Source organism: Tasmannia lanceolata, unplaced genomic scaffold (assembly GCF_043159265.1).
Source record: "Tasmannia lanceolata isolate RefF3 unplaced genomic scaffold, GAP_Taslan_0.1 ptg000002l, whole genome shotgun sequence".
In the NCBI taxonomy this organism is placed as follows: Eukaryota; Viridiplantae; Streptophyta; class Magnoliopsida; order Canellales; family Winteraceae; genus Tasmannia; species Tasmannia lanceolata.
The window spans coordinates 28,435,259-28,452,761 of NW_027518679.1; the positions used below are offsets into that span (position 1 = coordinate 28,435,259).

Here is a 17,503-nt window from a genome sequence, read left to right on the forward strand (position 1 = left end):
CCAATACTCAAGCAATACGATAGCAAAAGCCTAATATGATCCTCTTGAAGTCATTGCAAAATCAAAGCACTAGAGGATATAGATGAGTATTGGCTTTCGAAAAATGGTTCTCTGTTGAAAGCACAAGTCTGGAGAGAGTTAATGGTCATTAAGATTTGATTAACATGTCATCAAGCACCCTAGTTATAGAGAAAGCACAAAACTAGCCGTTTAAGGTCTGCAACGGCTATCTCGATTAACCTTCGGTCGGCCTAAGAGATCGTCGTTGGGATTTCTAAAAAGGGCCTCAAATAGGTGTTCGAGCCTCGGTACTGCATTTTTATTTTATTTTCAGTCTTCTTGGCCTTAGGTCGATCAAAGGTCGACCGAGTTAGTACAAAAGAATATATTTTTCATCTTTATGCTTTCTAGCTTCGATGCTTTTGGTTCCTTGGGTTTATTTTGAAACTTTGAGATCTCTAAGGTGCCTTGAACTTGCTTTTAGTCCAAGGAGGATGGATATACATTATAGAATCAAAAAATTTCTTCACTTAGACTTCATTTCTTCAAGCTTTGGATCTTGCCTTGCTTGTGAGTGTCTTCAATTGAGTTCAGCTTGAGTAATCATCCAAGTGTTGAATCATCAAACTTGAGCTTTGGATCTACCATTGCACTTGTAGTTTAAATGGCTTCTCATTTACCATTGCTTAAAGAGTATAGTTACACACGAAAAGCATTAGTCCATTAAATACTTTGGTAATCAATTTTGGTTCATAATTCATCAAAACATGGGTAAGTGAAACCTTGGGCTAACATATGTACACTTCAGATGCTAACATGACTTAATAAGGTGAGAAGCACGGATGCGGTAATACAAGAGCTGGGAGGGATGATGCTTGAGAAGATGAGAACGAGGGCCTGACAGCGCCTCTACGCCTGGTTGTTTGTTGCCCATTCCAGCCTAATAGAAGAGGAGATTGCCGGCTGCTTACATCAGGTGAGCGAGGCTTCCAGTCAATGGAAGAGGTACGAGCCAACTTCTCCATACCTTTGATTCCATTAATGAATTGCCATATTTCAAGTCCCTACTTCCATTCGGTATATTGAGGATTGCTGCTCCCCTGCTCGAGAACATCAGATCGATAGCTGCAACAACAGATTGATAGTTTCCAGATCAAGATTCCTGATTGATCCAACCAACATCCAGATACAGGGGAAACTTCCCCACCAATATAGACGGGAAGAGACAGGTTTTAACGAATAGCCGCTTTACTTAGCCCAGCTCTTCTTTGAATACCCTATCTCCGCTACGAGTCACTTTTAAAGAATAGCCGCTTTACTTAGCCCAGCTCTTCTCTGAATACCCTCTCTCCGCTACGAGTCACTCAAAAAAGTTCCTTCCTTCCCATTCTTCTTGTAAGGGATAAAGGTGCTAGTTTCATGAGTAGTTGGAGTGGAGAAAGAGGGCTGCTATTCGGCTCTCCCCTCTATGTAGTATATGGAATACACTCTCTCTGGGCTCATGTAGTTTCATACTACACTCCCTTGTTCGTAAACTTCACTCTCCATGTATCCTCTAGCTAAGAGGAATGCTTACAGAAATAGACTGAGGATTTCTCACTTTATTATAGAATAACAAATGATAACAAATTCTTTGGGATGAGTCGAAACTAAGATAAGATTTAGTCTGGTGGACTTGAAAATGGTTTGTAGGCCTAAATGCTCTCGACTATGAAGCACGGATATGGGTACGGGGTGCGGGTACGACACGATACGGGTACGTGGATACGTGTTTTTTTTTTTTTTAAATAGGATACGCTGAATATAATATATATTTATATTTTATTGAGAAAAGGGATTCTGCGCTTGAGCGCAGATATTTGCACTTGAGTTCTAAAATAAAATTCGATTGGTTGTTTCAGGTGTGGGTCCCCCGCATCTATAAGTTTAACGCGGTATAAGACACGAAATAGGGAAAACCCAAATTTTCTGCGCTCAACTAACAGAAAACATTAAAATACCCTATACTGGGCGAGAAGAAGAAACCCTCATTTTTTCAGTCTTTTGAAATCAATTTCCACTCGATTTTTTTTGTTTTTCTCCATTGAAATCCTACCTATTAATGAAAATCTGCTTTGTCTTCTCCGGACAGAAGTACCCAAATCGATTTAGGTCAAATAAAAAGGTTCTTTGTTTTAAGGCATTTGAAACCGTAGAAGATAATTTTTCTCCACTTGAAGAGCCCTAGCTTCATCTATTTCAGTTTGTGTTGAGGTATGTATTTTTTTCTGTTTTTGCTTTTTTTCTTATTCGTGTGGAAGTATGATTGGTTTTATTTCTTCTAATAGCAAAGATAGTTGGGCATTTGAAAAAAATAAGGTTTTCCAAGTGTTTCGTCAAATTAGAATTTTCTAATAGGAGACTCACGGAAATTACTGTCTTTTTCATTGCTTTCAGTGTGTTACCATTTGAATCACCCATCTGTTGAGAGTTCAAGGAGAGAAGAGAAGGAAATAGTGAGTTAGGGTACTCCCCCCCTCACTTATGTATTTATATAAAGGGGAAAAGTACAAAGACTAAAATGCCCTTAGGCATGCTACACACATACAATACACTCTTACACTCTCCCTCAAGATGGAATGTATATATTGAACATTCCAAGCTTGTTACAAATATCACCAAGTCTAGCCTTGCCTAGGGGCTTGGTGAGAACATCAGCAAGTTGGTCTGCTGACCGAGTGAAAGTAGTGCATATCTCTCTCTACTGAATCCTGTGTCGTATGAAGTGACAATTCACCTCTATATGCTTCGTACGCTCATGGAAGACCGGATTGGTAGCAATGTGAATAGCTGCCTTCTTGTCACAGTATAGCTGAGTTAGGGATGATGAGGAAAAACCAATCTCAGACAAAAGTGAGCGTAGTCAGATAAGCTCACTGCCAGTATGTAACATAGCTCGATATTCGGCTTCAGCACTGGACTTAACAACCACATTTTGCTTCTTGCTTCGCCAGGACACTAAGTTACCCCCACAAAGGTACAATGGCCAGTCGTGGAGCGTCTATCGGCTGGAGAGCCTACCCGATCAGCATCACGGTATCCTTCCACCCTTCGGTGGCCATGCCTTTTGAAAAGCAGCCCTTTCCCTGGGGCACCTTTCAAGTATCGAAGAATCTGACTCACAGCTGCCCAGTGGGATGTACGAGGAGCACTCATGAACTGGCTAACCCCCACTGCATAAGAAATATCTGGTCGAATAACTGTGGGGTATATGAGCTTCCCAACAAGCCTTCGGTATCTACCAGAGTCATGTAACAAATCACCCTCTTCTGGATGGAGCTTCGTATTTGGGTCCATGGGAGTAGCGGCTGGTTTCATACCCAGGGATCTTGTCTCATCTAGAAGATCCAACACATACTTCCTCTATGACAGGGAGAGACTAGTACCTGAGTAAGCGACCTCAATCCCTAAAAAATATCGAAGGCGACCAAGGTCTTTTGTGGAGAACTCTTTCTGCAGAAAAACCTTCAACTGCTGAACGCCAACTGTGTCATTGCTTGTGAAGTGTGATAATAATGTCATCCACATACACTATGAGGAGGACATGACCAGCACCTGACTGATGGCTGAAAACTGAATGGTCAACTGCACACTGCCTCATGCCATATCTTATGAGAGCCTCACTAAACTTTCCAAACCAGGCCCAAGGTGATTGCTTGAGCCCATACAATGATTTGTGAAGCCTACATACCGAGGAGGACATCTCCCCCTGAGCAACATAACCAGAAGGTTGCTCCATGTACACCTTGGCCAAATCCCCACGAAGGCATTTTTGACGTCCAGCTGAAATAATAGCCAGCCATGGTTAACTGCAAGAGAAATAAGAACACGCACAGAGGGAATCTTGAGAACGCGAGAGAAGGTCTTAGTGTAGTCGATCCCGTAAGTCTGAGTGTAGCCCTTGGCTACCAAGCGCGCCTTAAGGCGCTCAACCGACCCATCTGGAAAATATTTGTTGGCATAAACCCATCAACAGCCAACAGGGTGAGCACTAGAAGAAGGAGCAACTAGATTCCAAGTATGATTAGCCTGGAGAGCGGCCATCTCACTGTCCACAACAGCACGCCACCCAGGGTGAGTAAGAGCCTCATGCACAGACTGAGGCAAGGAAACAAAAGACAAAGAGGAGACAAAACTGCAAAATGAAGGTGTGAGATGATCATAAGAAAAATAAGATGAAATAGGGTGAGCAGTAGTGCGTGAACGAGTGCGTGAAGCAATAGGAGAGTCTACAACCACATCAGAAGAGGGAACAATAGGTACCTGAAAGGAAGGGGCCGAGATCGTCGGTTGAAAAGATGATGTCTCGGGTGCAGAGTGATGGACATCTAGCCTAGGACGCCGCTGACTTCGATTCTCCTTTCTCCCCCAGCTCGTAGGAGCTGGAGGAGGAGCTGAGATTGGTAATGGTGCAGAATCCGACACAAGAGGAGCCACCGATACCTCTAACGTTGGAGAAGAGGACGAAACGGGGTCAAGTAAGACCAGACGGGGAAAAGGAACCGGAGGGTCGGATACAATAGGACTACGCTCAGCAGAAGCAGTAAAGTGGGAGACAGACTCAAAGAATGTGACATTGGCGGAGAAGAACCGAGAAGGGGAAAGGGATCAGTATGAGGATAAAGAACCGAGAAGGGAGAGTGACTGTCGAGAACGGAAGAGGGTAGACGGTTGGCTAAGAAGGAAGCCGTAAGTATAGCATCGCTCCAATACAACTTGGGAACATGCATCTGAAAGAGTATGGTTCAAGCCATATCAAGTAATACAGAAACTTCCTCTCGGCTACACCGTTCTGTTGGGAGGTGAAAGCGCAAGAGGACTGATGAAGAATGCCATGAGAGGTAAGGAAGTGCTGAAAGACATTGGAGGTGTACTCCCTTGCATTATCGGTGCGCAAACAATTATGAGGAAAGAAGTATTGAGTAACAATCTCTGCACAAAAAGTATGAAAAGCAGTAAAAACTTCAGATTAATCCTTTAATAAAACAACCATGTCATTTTGGAATAATCATCCACAAAAACAATAAAGTATTGATATCCAGCAAGAGAGGTTGTCCTCGAGGGACCCAATACATCGGAATGAACTAACTCAAAATGGTCTCGACACCCTACTAACAACCCGTGGGGGAAAGGACACCCTGTGGTGTTTCCCGAGTTCACATGACTCGCACTTAAAGGGCTGAAGCGGTGAAGAGATAACAGAAGTCTACTGGAGTCACTGAAGAGAAGGATGACACAGGCGACAATGCCACTGATAGGCATCGACAGAATTATGCAAAATGGTCAGCAGCGGGGAGCACTGAAGCTAATAGAGGCCGACCACCTCATATCCCGAACCAATCGCCTTCCCATTCGAGAGATCCTGAAGACTAGAAAAAAGGAGTTTTAGGGGGAGTATGGGATTGAAAAAGGGACGCGGAGAAGGGAGAAGAGTCGGTCCGGCGAGGGTGGGAGGTGCGGGGATGGTGGGGTGGGGCTGTAGGGGTTTGGGGATGGGGTCCGGTGAGGGTGGGAGGTGCGGGGAACGTGGGTTGGGGCTGTAGAGGGTCGGTGGGCTGTAGGGAGGAGACAAAAAAAAGTATCTAGGCTTTAGGTTGTAGAGAGGTTGGAGGGAGGAAAGAAAAAAAAAAGAAAAAAGGAAAAGAAAGAGAAGAAGAAGAAGACTCAAGGTTGGTCCTAGAAAACGAAATGAAATGCACATAGTTTCAAAAAAGGACAAAATTTTGGTAGAAATTTCGGCCGAAGCGTTTCGTTTTCTGTGAAATTTCAGAAATTTCAGTGAAACGTTTCGGAAATTTCGGTGAATTTTTTACAAGATTTCATCCGAATTTTCGTACCGAAACCGAGATTTAAAAACTTGGTCCCTAGGCATCCATGCCCTAGGGCTCTGATACCATGTTGAGAGTTCAAGGAGAAAAGAGAAGAGAAGAAAGGAAATAGTGAGTTAGAGTATTCTCCCCCTCACTTATGTATATATACAAAGGGGAAAAGTATAAAGACTAAAATGTCCTTAGGCATGCTACACACATACAACACACTCTTCTAACACCATCAATCGCTTTGAAAAGCCCAAATGGCTTTGTCTGCGTTGTTATTTGAACCACCCATTTCATTCTGTTCTCTTTTCTGTCTGTCTGTCTGTCTGGTTTTATAAATCATCTATGTACTGCTTGAAGGAGGGATATAGCCTCTCTGATAAATTGAAATCTTTGTTTTATCTTCATTTCAGCGTAAGATAAATTGAAATTCAATCATGGTTGTCATCTGGGTTTCTTTGTTATCTATTTATTTATTTTTCTGTGGGTCGTTTTCAGTGATAGGTTCCATTATTAAAGCTCTGAGATTCAGATTTGCATAGGTGGGAAGCATCTATGTACTGTTTAGTTCTTTACATAGGTTGTTTCTTTGCAATGTACTGTTTCTTTGGACAGGTGTTTTGAGTAAAAACTGATGCTTATGGTAAAATCAGGCCTATAAGCTCTTTAGTTCTTCACATTTTTTTAACTAGTTATTAAATTCAAGTGATTATTTAATAACTGAGAACGTGGCTTGGACTTGATCAGGGCAAGATTTGAAGTAGACTTGAAATCAATGTTCAAATGTACGATGAAGTAACTTGATAATTAACTTGTGCATCTTGGTGCATCACTGAAAAAATAGATTTTTTCAGTTAAATAATACTTTCCCGAAATTTCGATAATTTTGTCCGAAATTTTCTATCGAATAAAATATTATTTAATTTGATTTCGTGGATTACGCCTGAAATTTCAGCCGAAAATTTCGGTTTCGGTGAGGAGTGAAATTACCCTCGAAACCGAAATTTAAAACCTTGACTGCAGGCTTTGTTGAGCAATCTAGTCAACCTATGCCTATTCTCAATGGACCACCTTCCACCGAACGTTCCGCGCATAAGCCTTTTTCACTAATACATCACATAGCCAATACCAACATCCATGAAAGAAATCACATAAATTAACTATTTTATGTCACCACCTTAAACAATCGTATAGGACACAAAATGCATATTTGATCCATCTATCCACAATCCAAGTTCAACCCAATCACAATGATGCAGGCAAGGGGAAGGGAAATAAAAGAAAGAGGAGAAGAGAAGATGAGAGGAAAAGAATAAAAGAAGAAGAATATGAGGCCCTCATATATATAGGAAATAAAATAACATGGGAAATAAAATCCCTAAAACTAAATAACATGGAATAAAAGTCCGTAAAAGTAACATGGAATAAAAGTCTTTATAAGTCCTATTGGGCAAATATGACACTTATTGGGCCTCATGGGTTCCTACGATCCTCATCACACAATCAAATCTAGCTCTCTCAAAACTACCTCTCATAAATAACAACACTCAAAAATAAATAACAAGGTTAAATTATGATCAGACTACCAAGAACACTCCTGATCTTTGCCATATAACATCATCTAATGACCTAGCAGTCCCATCACATCTTCTATGGCATGTCCAATCACATTCCCACATTTTTACACATACCCACACAAGCATATGCAAACTCATAGGAGTAATACTCATTTTATAATATTACGTAATATTGTAAAATATTTAGTCATACTTAGTCATATATTCTTTTTTTCATAGCTAATAATACAATTCATTTAAAAAAAATGAGTTCTTCAATTAGTAAAATCATATTAAAGAAACCAATGTTCAGCCTAGTACATCAAATGGATCAAGAAGCTACCACAAGTAAAGAAGATAATAGATACAGGAGAAGGAATCAAGCAGTTGAAGTGTAAGGTTTCATGCCAAAAGCAAACATTAGCAATCCAACACATAGACAACTCAATTTCCAAACAAAAGATAATAATAATAACTAATTCAACAAGCCATCAAATCAATTGGTCATTAGCAGTCTTGTATACCCCTACATATAATACATGTCAAGGATTACCTCAAATCAGGAGAAATTTTGGCATCTCATCAATTCAATTGGTCATTGGCAATTTGGTACACCGCTACATAGAATACAACTCATGAATAAACTCAAATTAGGAGAAGCCTTTGCATCTCTTGTTAGATTTATAATTACAAAATTCAGCTAATAAAGTATTAATTAGAAAAAATTTCAAAGAAACATGAACTTTTACGCCCTATAACCTATTTTAAACCATAGTTGTCAATGTGGGAAGCAAAGGCGAGAACCAAAAGCGGGAAGAGATGGATCACAGGAAGAGGAAGCGGGAAGCGTGAAGGGTTGGGGAAGCATCAAGGAAAGCATAAAAGGAAGCGAACAAGAGTGCATGAAGTGAAAAATTAGTGAAAATATGAAAAAGAAATAATTATAAAAGAAACCATGATAATTAGAAATAAATTTTAATAAACTATTTTCAATGTTTGCAAAATTTATAAACAAGTGAATTCATGTTTCCAAGCCACATAAGCAAAACCAAATCCAATCACCATAAAAGAGTCAAATTTCTAGCCAATGTTAAATTATAATTCCAACCAACATAAAAGATTTACATGAAAATTTAATTCTCAGTCATTAATCAAAACATCAAATATCAAAGTTAATGCAAAATTTTCTCAAGTCTAAACTAGAAAATTAATCTAATTAATCACTTAAATGACATCAGTTTTCTCGCCCATTGAACATAACTACTATATATACATCAACATTATATACTATTATGAAGTGTGGCACACCGATACGTTTTCACTTAAATGTAAAGTGACTAAATAACAACACTTAATCTATATAGTTAATATACGTACATACATAGATTATAGTGTGAAATGATAAATTTAGTAATGTAATTTAATCGAAGTATCTAATCAAATCAACATCTTATTCTTCTTGTCTTTCTTGATTCGACTTCTTCCCCCTCTTCTTGTGATTAATAAATTAAGAATAACTTAATCAATATTCAAAAAAATAAAATTCAACAAAAATAGAGAATAGAGAAAATTAATAAACATTAAATACATCTTCTTCTTATAATTAATCAATTAGGAAATTAACAACCGCGACAAATGAACATTTCTGATTTTATAAAAAAAACACAAAAATTAAAAATATGATAGGCTAAAATGAACAAAAAAAAGAAAAGAAATTGAACAGAAAATTTTCTTTAAATGAAAAAATAAAAAAATTGGGACAAGCACTTTTCCAAAATTTGGAAACATGATTACCCAGTTTTCTGGGAAGCTCCTCATTTCCCTCTTTTGAAATGTGATTTACCCGTAGCGCGCTTCCCACCTTCCAGGGTTTCCAATAACCTTGTCTTTCTTTTTTCTTTTTCTTTTTTGAATGGAGTCAATGGACCAATAACCTTGTATTAAACTTCAAAAATGTGTTGGTAGTGAAAAATAATAGCTATTGAATGTCAGCAATTCAATCGATCCATGGAAATTTGGTACACCTCTACCCATAATACATGCCAAGCATACATTAACTCAAATTGGAAGCCTTGGAACCTCTTATTGTGCCTATTGTTAAATCAGCGAAAAATCGCAAATTTATCCAAATAACTACGAACTTATATGCCCTATTATAAACTTCAGTCTTGAAGAAATTTAAAAATTCACAATTTTGAAACTTAAAAGAAACTTTCTTATATATTTGCAAATAATCCATCAATTTCCCATGTATAATCATAAAGTTGATAAGAAATATAAAAAACATTTCAGAAGTAGTAGTGAAAAGCGTATCAAGAAATCCCCTTGTAGGTTTGCCTCTATCTTATCTTATTTAGAACAAAACAAAATTAGTATGGTAACATTTTTGGTAGGTAAGTAAACTTACATTTGCATAACCAGATTAGGCCAAAATTAAAAATTGTTATTATGTCATTTAAAAGTAACCAAAACTTGTTTCAAACAAGTAACATAGCAGCATTTCTCAACACATTAAGACTTGGTAAAGAATGATTAGGAACAATAAAAAGGAAACCAGTGATAATACAAATGATCACTACCTACCACAGATTTGCATGGAGCCAGCCAGATTGGCCTTTCAATCCAACACAGAGGGTGGGGATAGCAATCTTTTATACTCCCATCCTTCAAGTTGTATATGCCACAGTCCACATAAATATCATTGTCGGCATAGTAGATGCAGTTTGCCTTCAACTGGGGAAAATCAAGAGCTGAGAGAGAGATGGAACAATTGAAGCCTAAGAACAACACCTGGTCACCTAAGCTTTCAAGCTCGATCCACTTTCCTGTGCTCTGGTCCAATTGAAAAACATTGAAATAAGATATAAAACCTTTTTTTCCATTCCATTTGGATACCTCCAACAACTCCCCAGATGATTCCACTATATAACTCGCTAGTCCAGCTGCCCGTGTAATTTTTGTAAATTTGGGTAAACCATTGGAAGCAAAGTCACAAGCTAGAATACAACACGATTTAGTGATGCAACAAAATTGACCCTTATAATATATGACATCGTTTAATGGACCCCACGGAATCTCTAATGTAGTCCATCCTTCATCCCCCGGTTTATAGAAGGAAAATAGTGAATGACCACCGACAATCATCACAACAATGTAGTCTGGTGTTGAAATAGGATCTGCTGATAAAATAATCTTATTAATATATATGCATTCCCTTGGAATTTCACGTAGAAAACTGTAACGGGGGTACATGAGTTTATCAAGTGAGGGAAGCTGGATTTGAGTTTTTGATAAGGGATTTATAAGATGAACGTTGGAGCTATCATCTACAGTGACCACCCATCCCATGGAAGATCCGCAACACCATTTCCGATGAAATTCTGGTATTTGAATATCGTAAGGCTTCTTTTCAAAGAGACTGAAGAACTTAGTATGCTCTTCACCAGAGAGCATTAGCAATGGAAGTTGATGATGAGAAACCGACCGGTTGGGAAGTTCAGATTGCTCGCTCGTGTCACTGCTAATGTGTATCTTCTTGGTTTTGATTGGATTAAAAGCTGAGAGAAGAGAAACGACATTATGAGAAACAAGTTGAGCATATAAAAAACAAATTTAAATACGTAATGGAGATTTAAAGCTTCATTGAATAGTCTCTAAAAATAATTTGCAGACAATCATGTTATTCAAATAATTAGCTATGTAACAATAAATCGGAAATGAAAAGGCAGAGGATTGGCAATGCCCCTACTGTCTTTACCACAACTTTGGCCGGCGGGATAGATGTAGAAGGTGCTCGAAAGCTACAGCGAAATCGATCCCTTCACCTAGTTCGCCTCTGGACGGTGGGAGAAGGCCCTACAGGGAGTTCTAAGCCAAATCAAGGTAACAGATCTGGTGTATGGTTCTGCTCTCCCTGTCAATATCTTAGTTTCAGATGGCGAAATGAATGTCGTTGGTGTCATCGGGCCAGAATCCCCTCGAAGTGGGTTCCTCGTGCTAGCTCACCTTCTAGGGAAGAATCCAATGGTGGTGAGGATGATTGTTGGCCCGATTCGGGCAAAATTTATCACCAAAGAAGTTCAGGGAATCCATTTTTATCTATCTTGGGCAAGGAGGTGGACACACGAATGGGTTTACTAAGAGCTTGCCTAATAGGGAAAAAGAAAAATCATAATGAGACCTTGCAGGAGCTCTGGAAATGGGCACAAAAGTCTTGTGATATCCCATCTTTACAGTGTCCTTCTATATTGGCGAAGAATAAAATTCTCTTTATGTTTGAAACAGAATCACAGGCATCGCAGATCCTTGCTAAGGGACCTGAGGCTTTGGGGAATCATTTGCCCTCCCTCTCACCTTGGAAAAGGGAGTTTATTCAAGGTGAGGAAGCTCACTAGGTTCACTTTTATGGCATCCCTTTACACGCTTGGGTTGTTTCAACGGTGGAGGCTATAGGGGGTCTCTTTGGTTAGGTAGTACAAACCAAGATGGAAGGCAATCACCAGAACTGTATGAGTTATGTCTCGGCCAAAATTCTAGCCCCACGTTGGCACCTCCCTAGATCCTGTTTTAAAATCAAAGTTCTTGGTTAGACCTCTACTATTGGGGTTGAGCTCCCGGGGGAAGAAAGGTCTCATATTCCCACTTCCTCCTTGGGCCTTCCAGGATCGGGTTTTCGATTGCCGGCGTATCAGCCGCCGGCGAGTCAGAGGTGGTCTACTGGTGAGCCTCTGGATCCCGTATGGATTTCAAATTTCAAATCTAACCAATCAAATCTTCTAGCTTTGCCGCCCAAGGAAGTGGCGATGGCTCGCCTCGATGAAGGTGTGGTGGGTCCTGAAAACGATCAATCAGGCTTTCCTTTAGCAAGGCCCGTGACATCTAAGCCAAAATACCCTGCCCCTAGGCAGAAAGTTGCCTGGCTGGGTGCACCCACTAGGATTATCAAGTCAGTTGGCTTTCACCCAATAGCAAGGAAGAGCTTTGACTATCGAGCCCCTGACGGATATTATGATGGTTCAAATCCCTTGGTTAGGGGGCCAAGATCTCAAGAAAATGTCCTTATGAATATATTGGAGAATATTTTTGTTATAAAATTAGGGTTAAAGAAGATAAACAGCAGATTGGTGAACCTCCTAAAATTCTACTCCAAATCTAGTAGGATAGGCCCTGTTTATGGTTTAATTCAGTAATTGACCCTTGGACGATTTGAATTTTTGGCTTCTTGGTTAAGAGTAGGTCGGGTACTGAGAGTTTCAAATATTTGTTTCCAATGAAGTGCTAAGTATTAATATGGTTATGTTTGTTGTTTTTAATTACTAGTACAGTGAGGAAGGAAAAAGGGATGATCAAAGGGGAAGTTGGGTGATTTGTTATTTAGTTTGTGGGATCCATGAAGTTGGTTTTAGTTCTGTTGGTCGGTGTTAAGGTGATACTTTAGAATGGTGGATTGGAGAGATAGCAGGAGTAATTGTCTCATATAATATCAGATTCTAGGTGCGCCAAGGAAAGTATTAGATCCTCAATAGCTTGAGCGACCATGGTCTTTCGCTTGTCGAGGCAATGCTGCCTAGAAGTTCTTCTACGTTGCTGTTAGTAAAGGAATGTGGTGGTGTTGCTGCTAAAGAAGTGTTGGGGTTTTTTGGAGGTTGTTTGAGGAAGATGATGGATGTAGGTTGGAATGATTGCAGTGCAGGGCAATTGGCTGCGCATGGTCAGGGAAAGTTTTCTTTTTGAATTGATTGTAGTGTAAGGCTTGCCCATGGCATCGTTCAGGAAGAAAGGGCCCTGATTTTTGTTGTTCTTGTTCAGTCTTTCTGGCTCAGGGTATGCCCTGGCCAGCTTTATTTGATACTATGTAATGCCAGGTGGGACTCCTGGTCCCCAATGTAATTTTCATAATATCAATGAAAATATGTCAATTAAAAAAAGAAAAAAACTAGCTATGTCCCCAAATTACATGGTTAATGACTTCCAAAGAGGCCTTAATGTCCAATTGACAAATAATCTTACTTTCTAACAAACTTAATATTGGTGATATCCAAAGAGGCTCATAGTCTCATAATGTAACTGTAATTGTCAATCCTACAACAAAATGAGCGATTAGAGCTAATAAAGGGATAACACAACTTATATTATAGGATTATAATCACATTTACGTTAGGAGACTAACATGTAAATTATTTGATTTTATTTGCCATCAAGACATTAAGGCCTCTTTAGCCATTAACTATATCATTTAACAACATATTAGAAACACTATGTGCAAGTAACCATATTAAACTTCAACATCGTTTGCATATACACATATAGGAATGATAGGATAAAACCTAGCTGAATACTATTGTGATGCAACTTATTTTTGAAAAACAATATATATGGTTAGTTTTACCTGTAACATAGTCCCCAAGAGAGAAAGATAACGAGGAGTTGAATGAGAAGAAAGGACAGTGAGAAATTGGACAAGCTCGCTAGGTTGGAGTGGTGAGGCAAGATCTAGGTTTTTTCATTTTCTTCCTCTCTCAGAGGCTTCTGATTGTATTTTCTCTTTCTTTCTTCTTATTTTCTTTCCCTTCTTTCGCTGACTAGCTCGGTCGGTCTTGTATTCTTTTCTCTTTATTAATGATATCTTAGCCATTAAAAAAAGGAGAAGAAGTGGGAGGAGGTGAGAGTCCCTATTAGGGGATCACCCACAATGTACGATATATATATATATATATATATATATATATATATATATATATATATATATATAAGTGAAAAATACATGTATGACTAAAATGCCCTTCTAACAGATAAGGAAGTATTTTTTAAACAATAAAGGGAAACTGGTAATCCCTTTTCCAAATCACACAATTTATCTTCTCTTTATCAACAAAGGGTTCCAACCAGAGAGGATCCAAGGGGGGCACATGCCCCCCTAAAAAATCTCAAACAAAAAAAAATTCCTTCCTGGCAAATAAACTTTTATACCCTTTGTCCCCTTTTAAATTTCAAATTTTCTATTAAAGGGGCAAATGCCCTTTTCGTCTTTTTTCAAAACCGGATTCACTAAACCCAAATCAGTTTCTATAGAAATCAGTGATTTTGTTTTATAGAAATCAGTGATTTTGTTTTATAGAAATCGATTTACAATCGTTATCGCCTTCCACATAGGGTAGTAAATCGAAATCAATTTCTATTTTGTAGGGAAAGTTGCTAAAAGTCAGTGCCTTTGTTTTATAGAAATCGATTTACAAAGAAGTTGCAAAAAAAAAAAGTAGTCTCGTTCTTGCCTTGCGTAGGGTTTCTTGTTCTTCAAGCCTTCTTCAACCTTCAGTCTTCAGTCTCTCCTTCTTTCTCTCTCAATCTCTCCTCTCTTTCTCTCCCTTAATCTTTCCCTGTTTTTCTCTTAATCTGATTGTGTCTTCGAAAAAAAAAAAAAAAACCACATAATTCAGGTTCAAGAAAAACCCCTTAATCTGATTTTCGCCATGTTTGGATTGAGAGAACTTATTGGAAAAGTCTGGAAAAGAAAAAAATTTCCAAAATTTCTTTCTTTTCTTATTGATTGATGACATAGGCTATGGAGTTGGTGTTATGTTGAGTTCATGTGCAAGACAAGTGTTTGTGGGTATTGCTCACAGTTGATAGTTTTTTTTTCCTTATGCGAAGGAAAAGTTGGGCATAGTTATTAAGATGCTCCCCATGTATTTGAAGGTATTACTAGAAGTTTTATACTAAGATTTATTCCGTGAATACTCGAAAGTAGAACTTTGTTGTAAGGAGTTTCAACTTTAGGTTTCGTTCTAATTGTATGTGGAACTTTGAGCATGTCCTCAACTACATTTAAATGCTGATGTCACTATGTCAGTTCATTTTAATTTCGGCCATTTTATTATGTAACAACCTTTGTCCCCCCACCCCCCACCCCCCGAGCCAAATCCCTGGCTCCGTCCCTGTTTCAAACCAACTTCTCTCCCACTCTCCCTCTCCCTCTCCCTATCTCTGTCCTCTTTTTGTTTCTTCTCCTGAAAATATCACCATTGATTTCCACAACCTAATATTTATTTGCTTGGTAATGGGTTATTCAAAAATAATTTATATTTGTACTAATATGGGATGCTTTATTTTTGTACTAATATGGATGAACAAGTGGAACCAATGAAGGAATCTCAAGTTTTGGTTGTTGTTAAGGGGAGGGAGAGAGAGACCGTTACCGAGTTATAGAGGAAAAGATTATAAGTTTTTAAATAAAAAAGAAAAAAAACTAATACTCGCTTTAGCCTGTCACCTAATTTTTCTCCTCTATCTCAGCGAATGATCCTCCCAATTTCACTCCCATCACCGCCACCTGTAACGACCACCCTTTTTCCCCCTTTATTATTATTATTATTATTATTATTATTACTACTACTATTATTATTATTACTACTACTAATATCGTATTGATAATGACATAATGACACCATGTTCTAATTAACATAGTGAGATCACTTAAGCACACTGATATTGACACCCTGTTCGAATAACGAGTGGGACCACTAATTGGGTTTCTAAAATCCAAAATACATACCAATCTTCACTAATTAAAGATGAGAATAAAGAAAACATAAAATCAGATTTAATACGAGAGAAAATAAGGAAATTTGCTAAACAAACAGGAAGCAAATCTCCCTAAATAGGTATGGTCAAGCGCACATCCCAATATTGGGAGTATGCACATACCACACACACACACTCATGCGCACGCACAAGTGGGCCCCATTAATTATTTAAAAACTTTAAATAACCTTAAGTTGACATTTAAATTGATAACTACACCCTTTTTAAATAGTTTGAATAAAGATGGACTCTTTTATTTAGTGTTATGGTTAGAATAGGAAAGCAACTAAGGAATTTGAGGCTAATTAGGAAAACAACTCATAATGCACCAAAAAATAGGGGGGTTTATTAAAAAAACCCAAAACGTGGGTTTCTCCCTACTTGAGCACGCAAATTGAGAAAGAGAGACCGGGAAATAGAGAAACCGAGAAAGAGAGAACGAAAAGGGAAAAAAAGAGAGAAAGGGAATAAAAGAAAAAAAAAGGAGAGGAAGAAAAGAGGAAGAAGAGAGAAAAGAAAACGATTTGGGGCGGACTTTTAGGAATGAAAAAGTATTTTGGGGAGTAGATCTGCACAAAGACAAAGGCAAGCCAAAAAAGATAGAGAAGAGAAAATAAAGGGGTAGAGTGGAGATTTGGGGATTCAACGGAGAAAGAAAGGGAGGAATGAGGGAGTTAGGTTGAGATTTGGGGTTTGCAGCAACCCAAAAAAGGGTGTTTGAGAGGCTTATGGCAAACAAAATAGGCCTTTTCCAGATTTTAGGTGGGTTTTAAGGCAAACCGAGAGATGAGGGAAGAAGCTTTTTCTGATTTTTTTTTTTGTTTGGTTTTGGGTTTGCGAAAAAGACAAAGGGAGAGATCCACCGAGTTTGCTGGATTGCGCAAATGTGCTAATGGGGAGTCCCGGATCTGTTAGGTTACGGCAAACACCCCAAAAAGGAAAGAAAAAAAAGAAAGGGAAAGAAATACGAGGAATTGAGAGAGAGATTTTCGAGGAAAAAAAAGAGGGAGATATGGAAAAATTTTGGAGACTTGGGTTTACGGCAAACCCAAATACATGAATGGGTTTCGAAAAAAGGGTTTGCACATTCGCGCAGACCACAAATACACGAGAGAGAGAGAGAGAGAGATTTTGAGAGCTTTGGGAGAGATTTTTGGGATTTTATGGAGACAAAATAGAGATCACTCAAAACAGAGTGATAGAGAGAGGGGCAAGAGAGAGATGAAAACGTGAGAGACGGAGTGATGATGGCTCTTCTTCTTTCCTTCTACCTTTGCCAATGATCTTTGCTCTGATTCCATGTTAAAAATGGGGATTATGTTAATGAGGACGAAGAAGAGGAATGGAGAGAATAGGAAGTCTCCACTCTGGGAGCTCCTCATGTATATGATGTATATATAGGCTCAATAGGGTAACATGTGTCTAATAACAATAATACCCTCTACAATACATGTAATACTTAAACTACCCTAACACACTATTCGACAGGGATTTCTCCCTCCTCTTTTTGTC

At 38.6% G+C, this 17,503-nt stretch overlaps 1 protein-coding gene across 15 annotated transcripts in view; it reads right to left on the bottom strand.

The window, feature by feature from the left end:
• Nucleotides 1-17,503, bottom strand: part of LOC143853964 (putative F-box protein At5g55150) — a 68,318-nt gene that overhangs the window by 7,305 nt on the left and 43,510 nt on the right. For 14 of the 15 annotated variants that reach the window (XR_013237517.1, XR_013237524.1, XR_013237512.1 and 11 more), the window contains 2 exons: nucleotides 9,995-10,968; nucleotides 7,965-8,028 (listed from right to left, as the gene is read on the bottom strand). Coding sequence is in view for 9 of the 15 variants with exons in the window: in XM_077364183.1 (XP_077220298.1) it covers nucleotides 7,999-8,028; nucleotides 9,995-10,968 (1,004 nt within the window). In the remaining 6 variants the exon portion in view is untranslated. The remainder of the gene's footprint in view (nucleotides 1-7,964; nucleotides 8,029-9,994; nucleotides 10,969-17,503) is intronic. The other variant, XM_077364256.1, reaches the window with a different exon arrangement.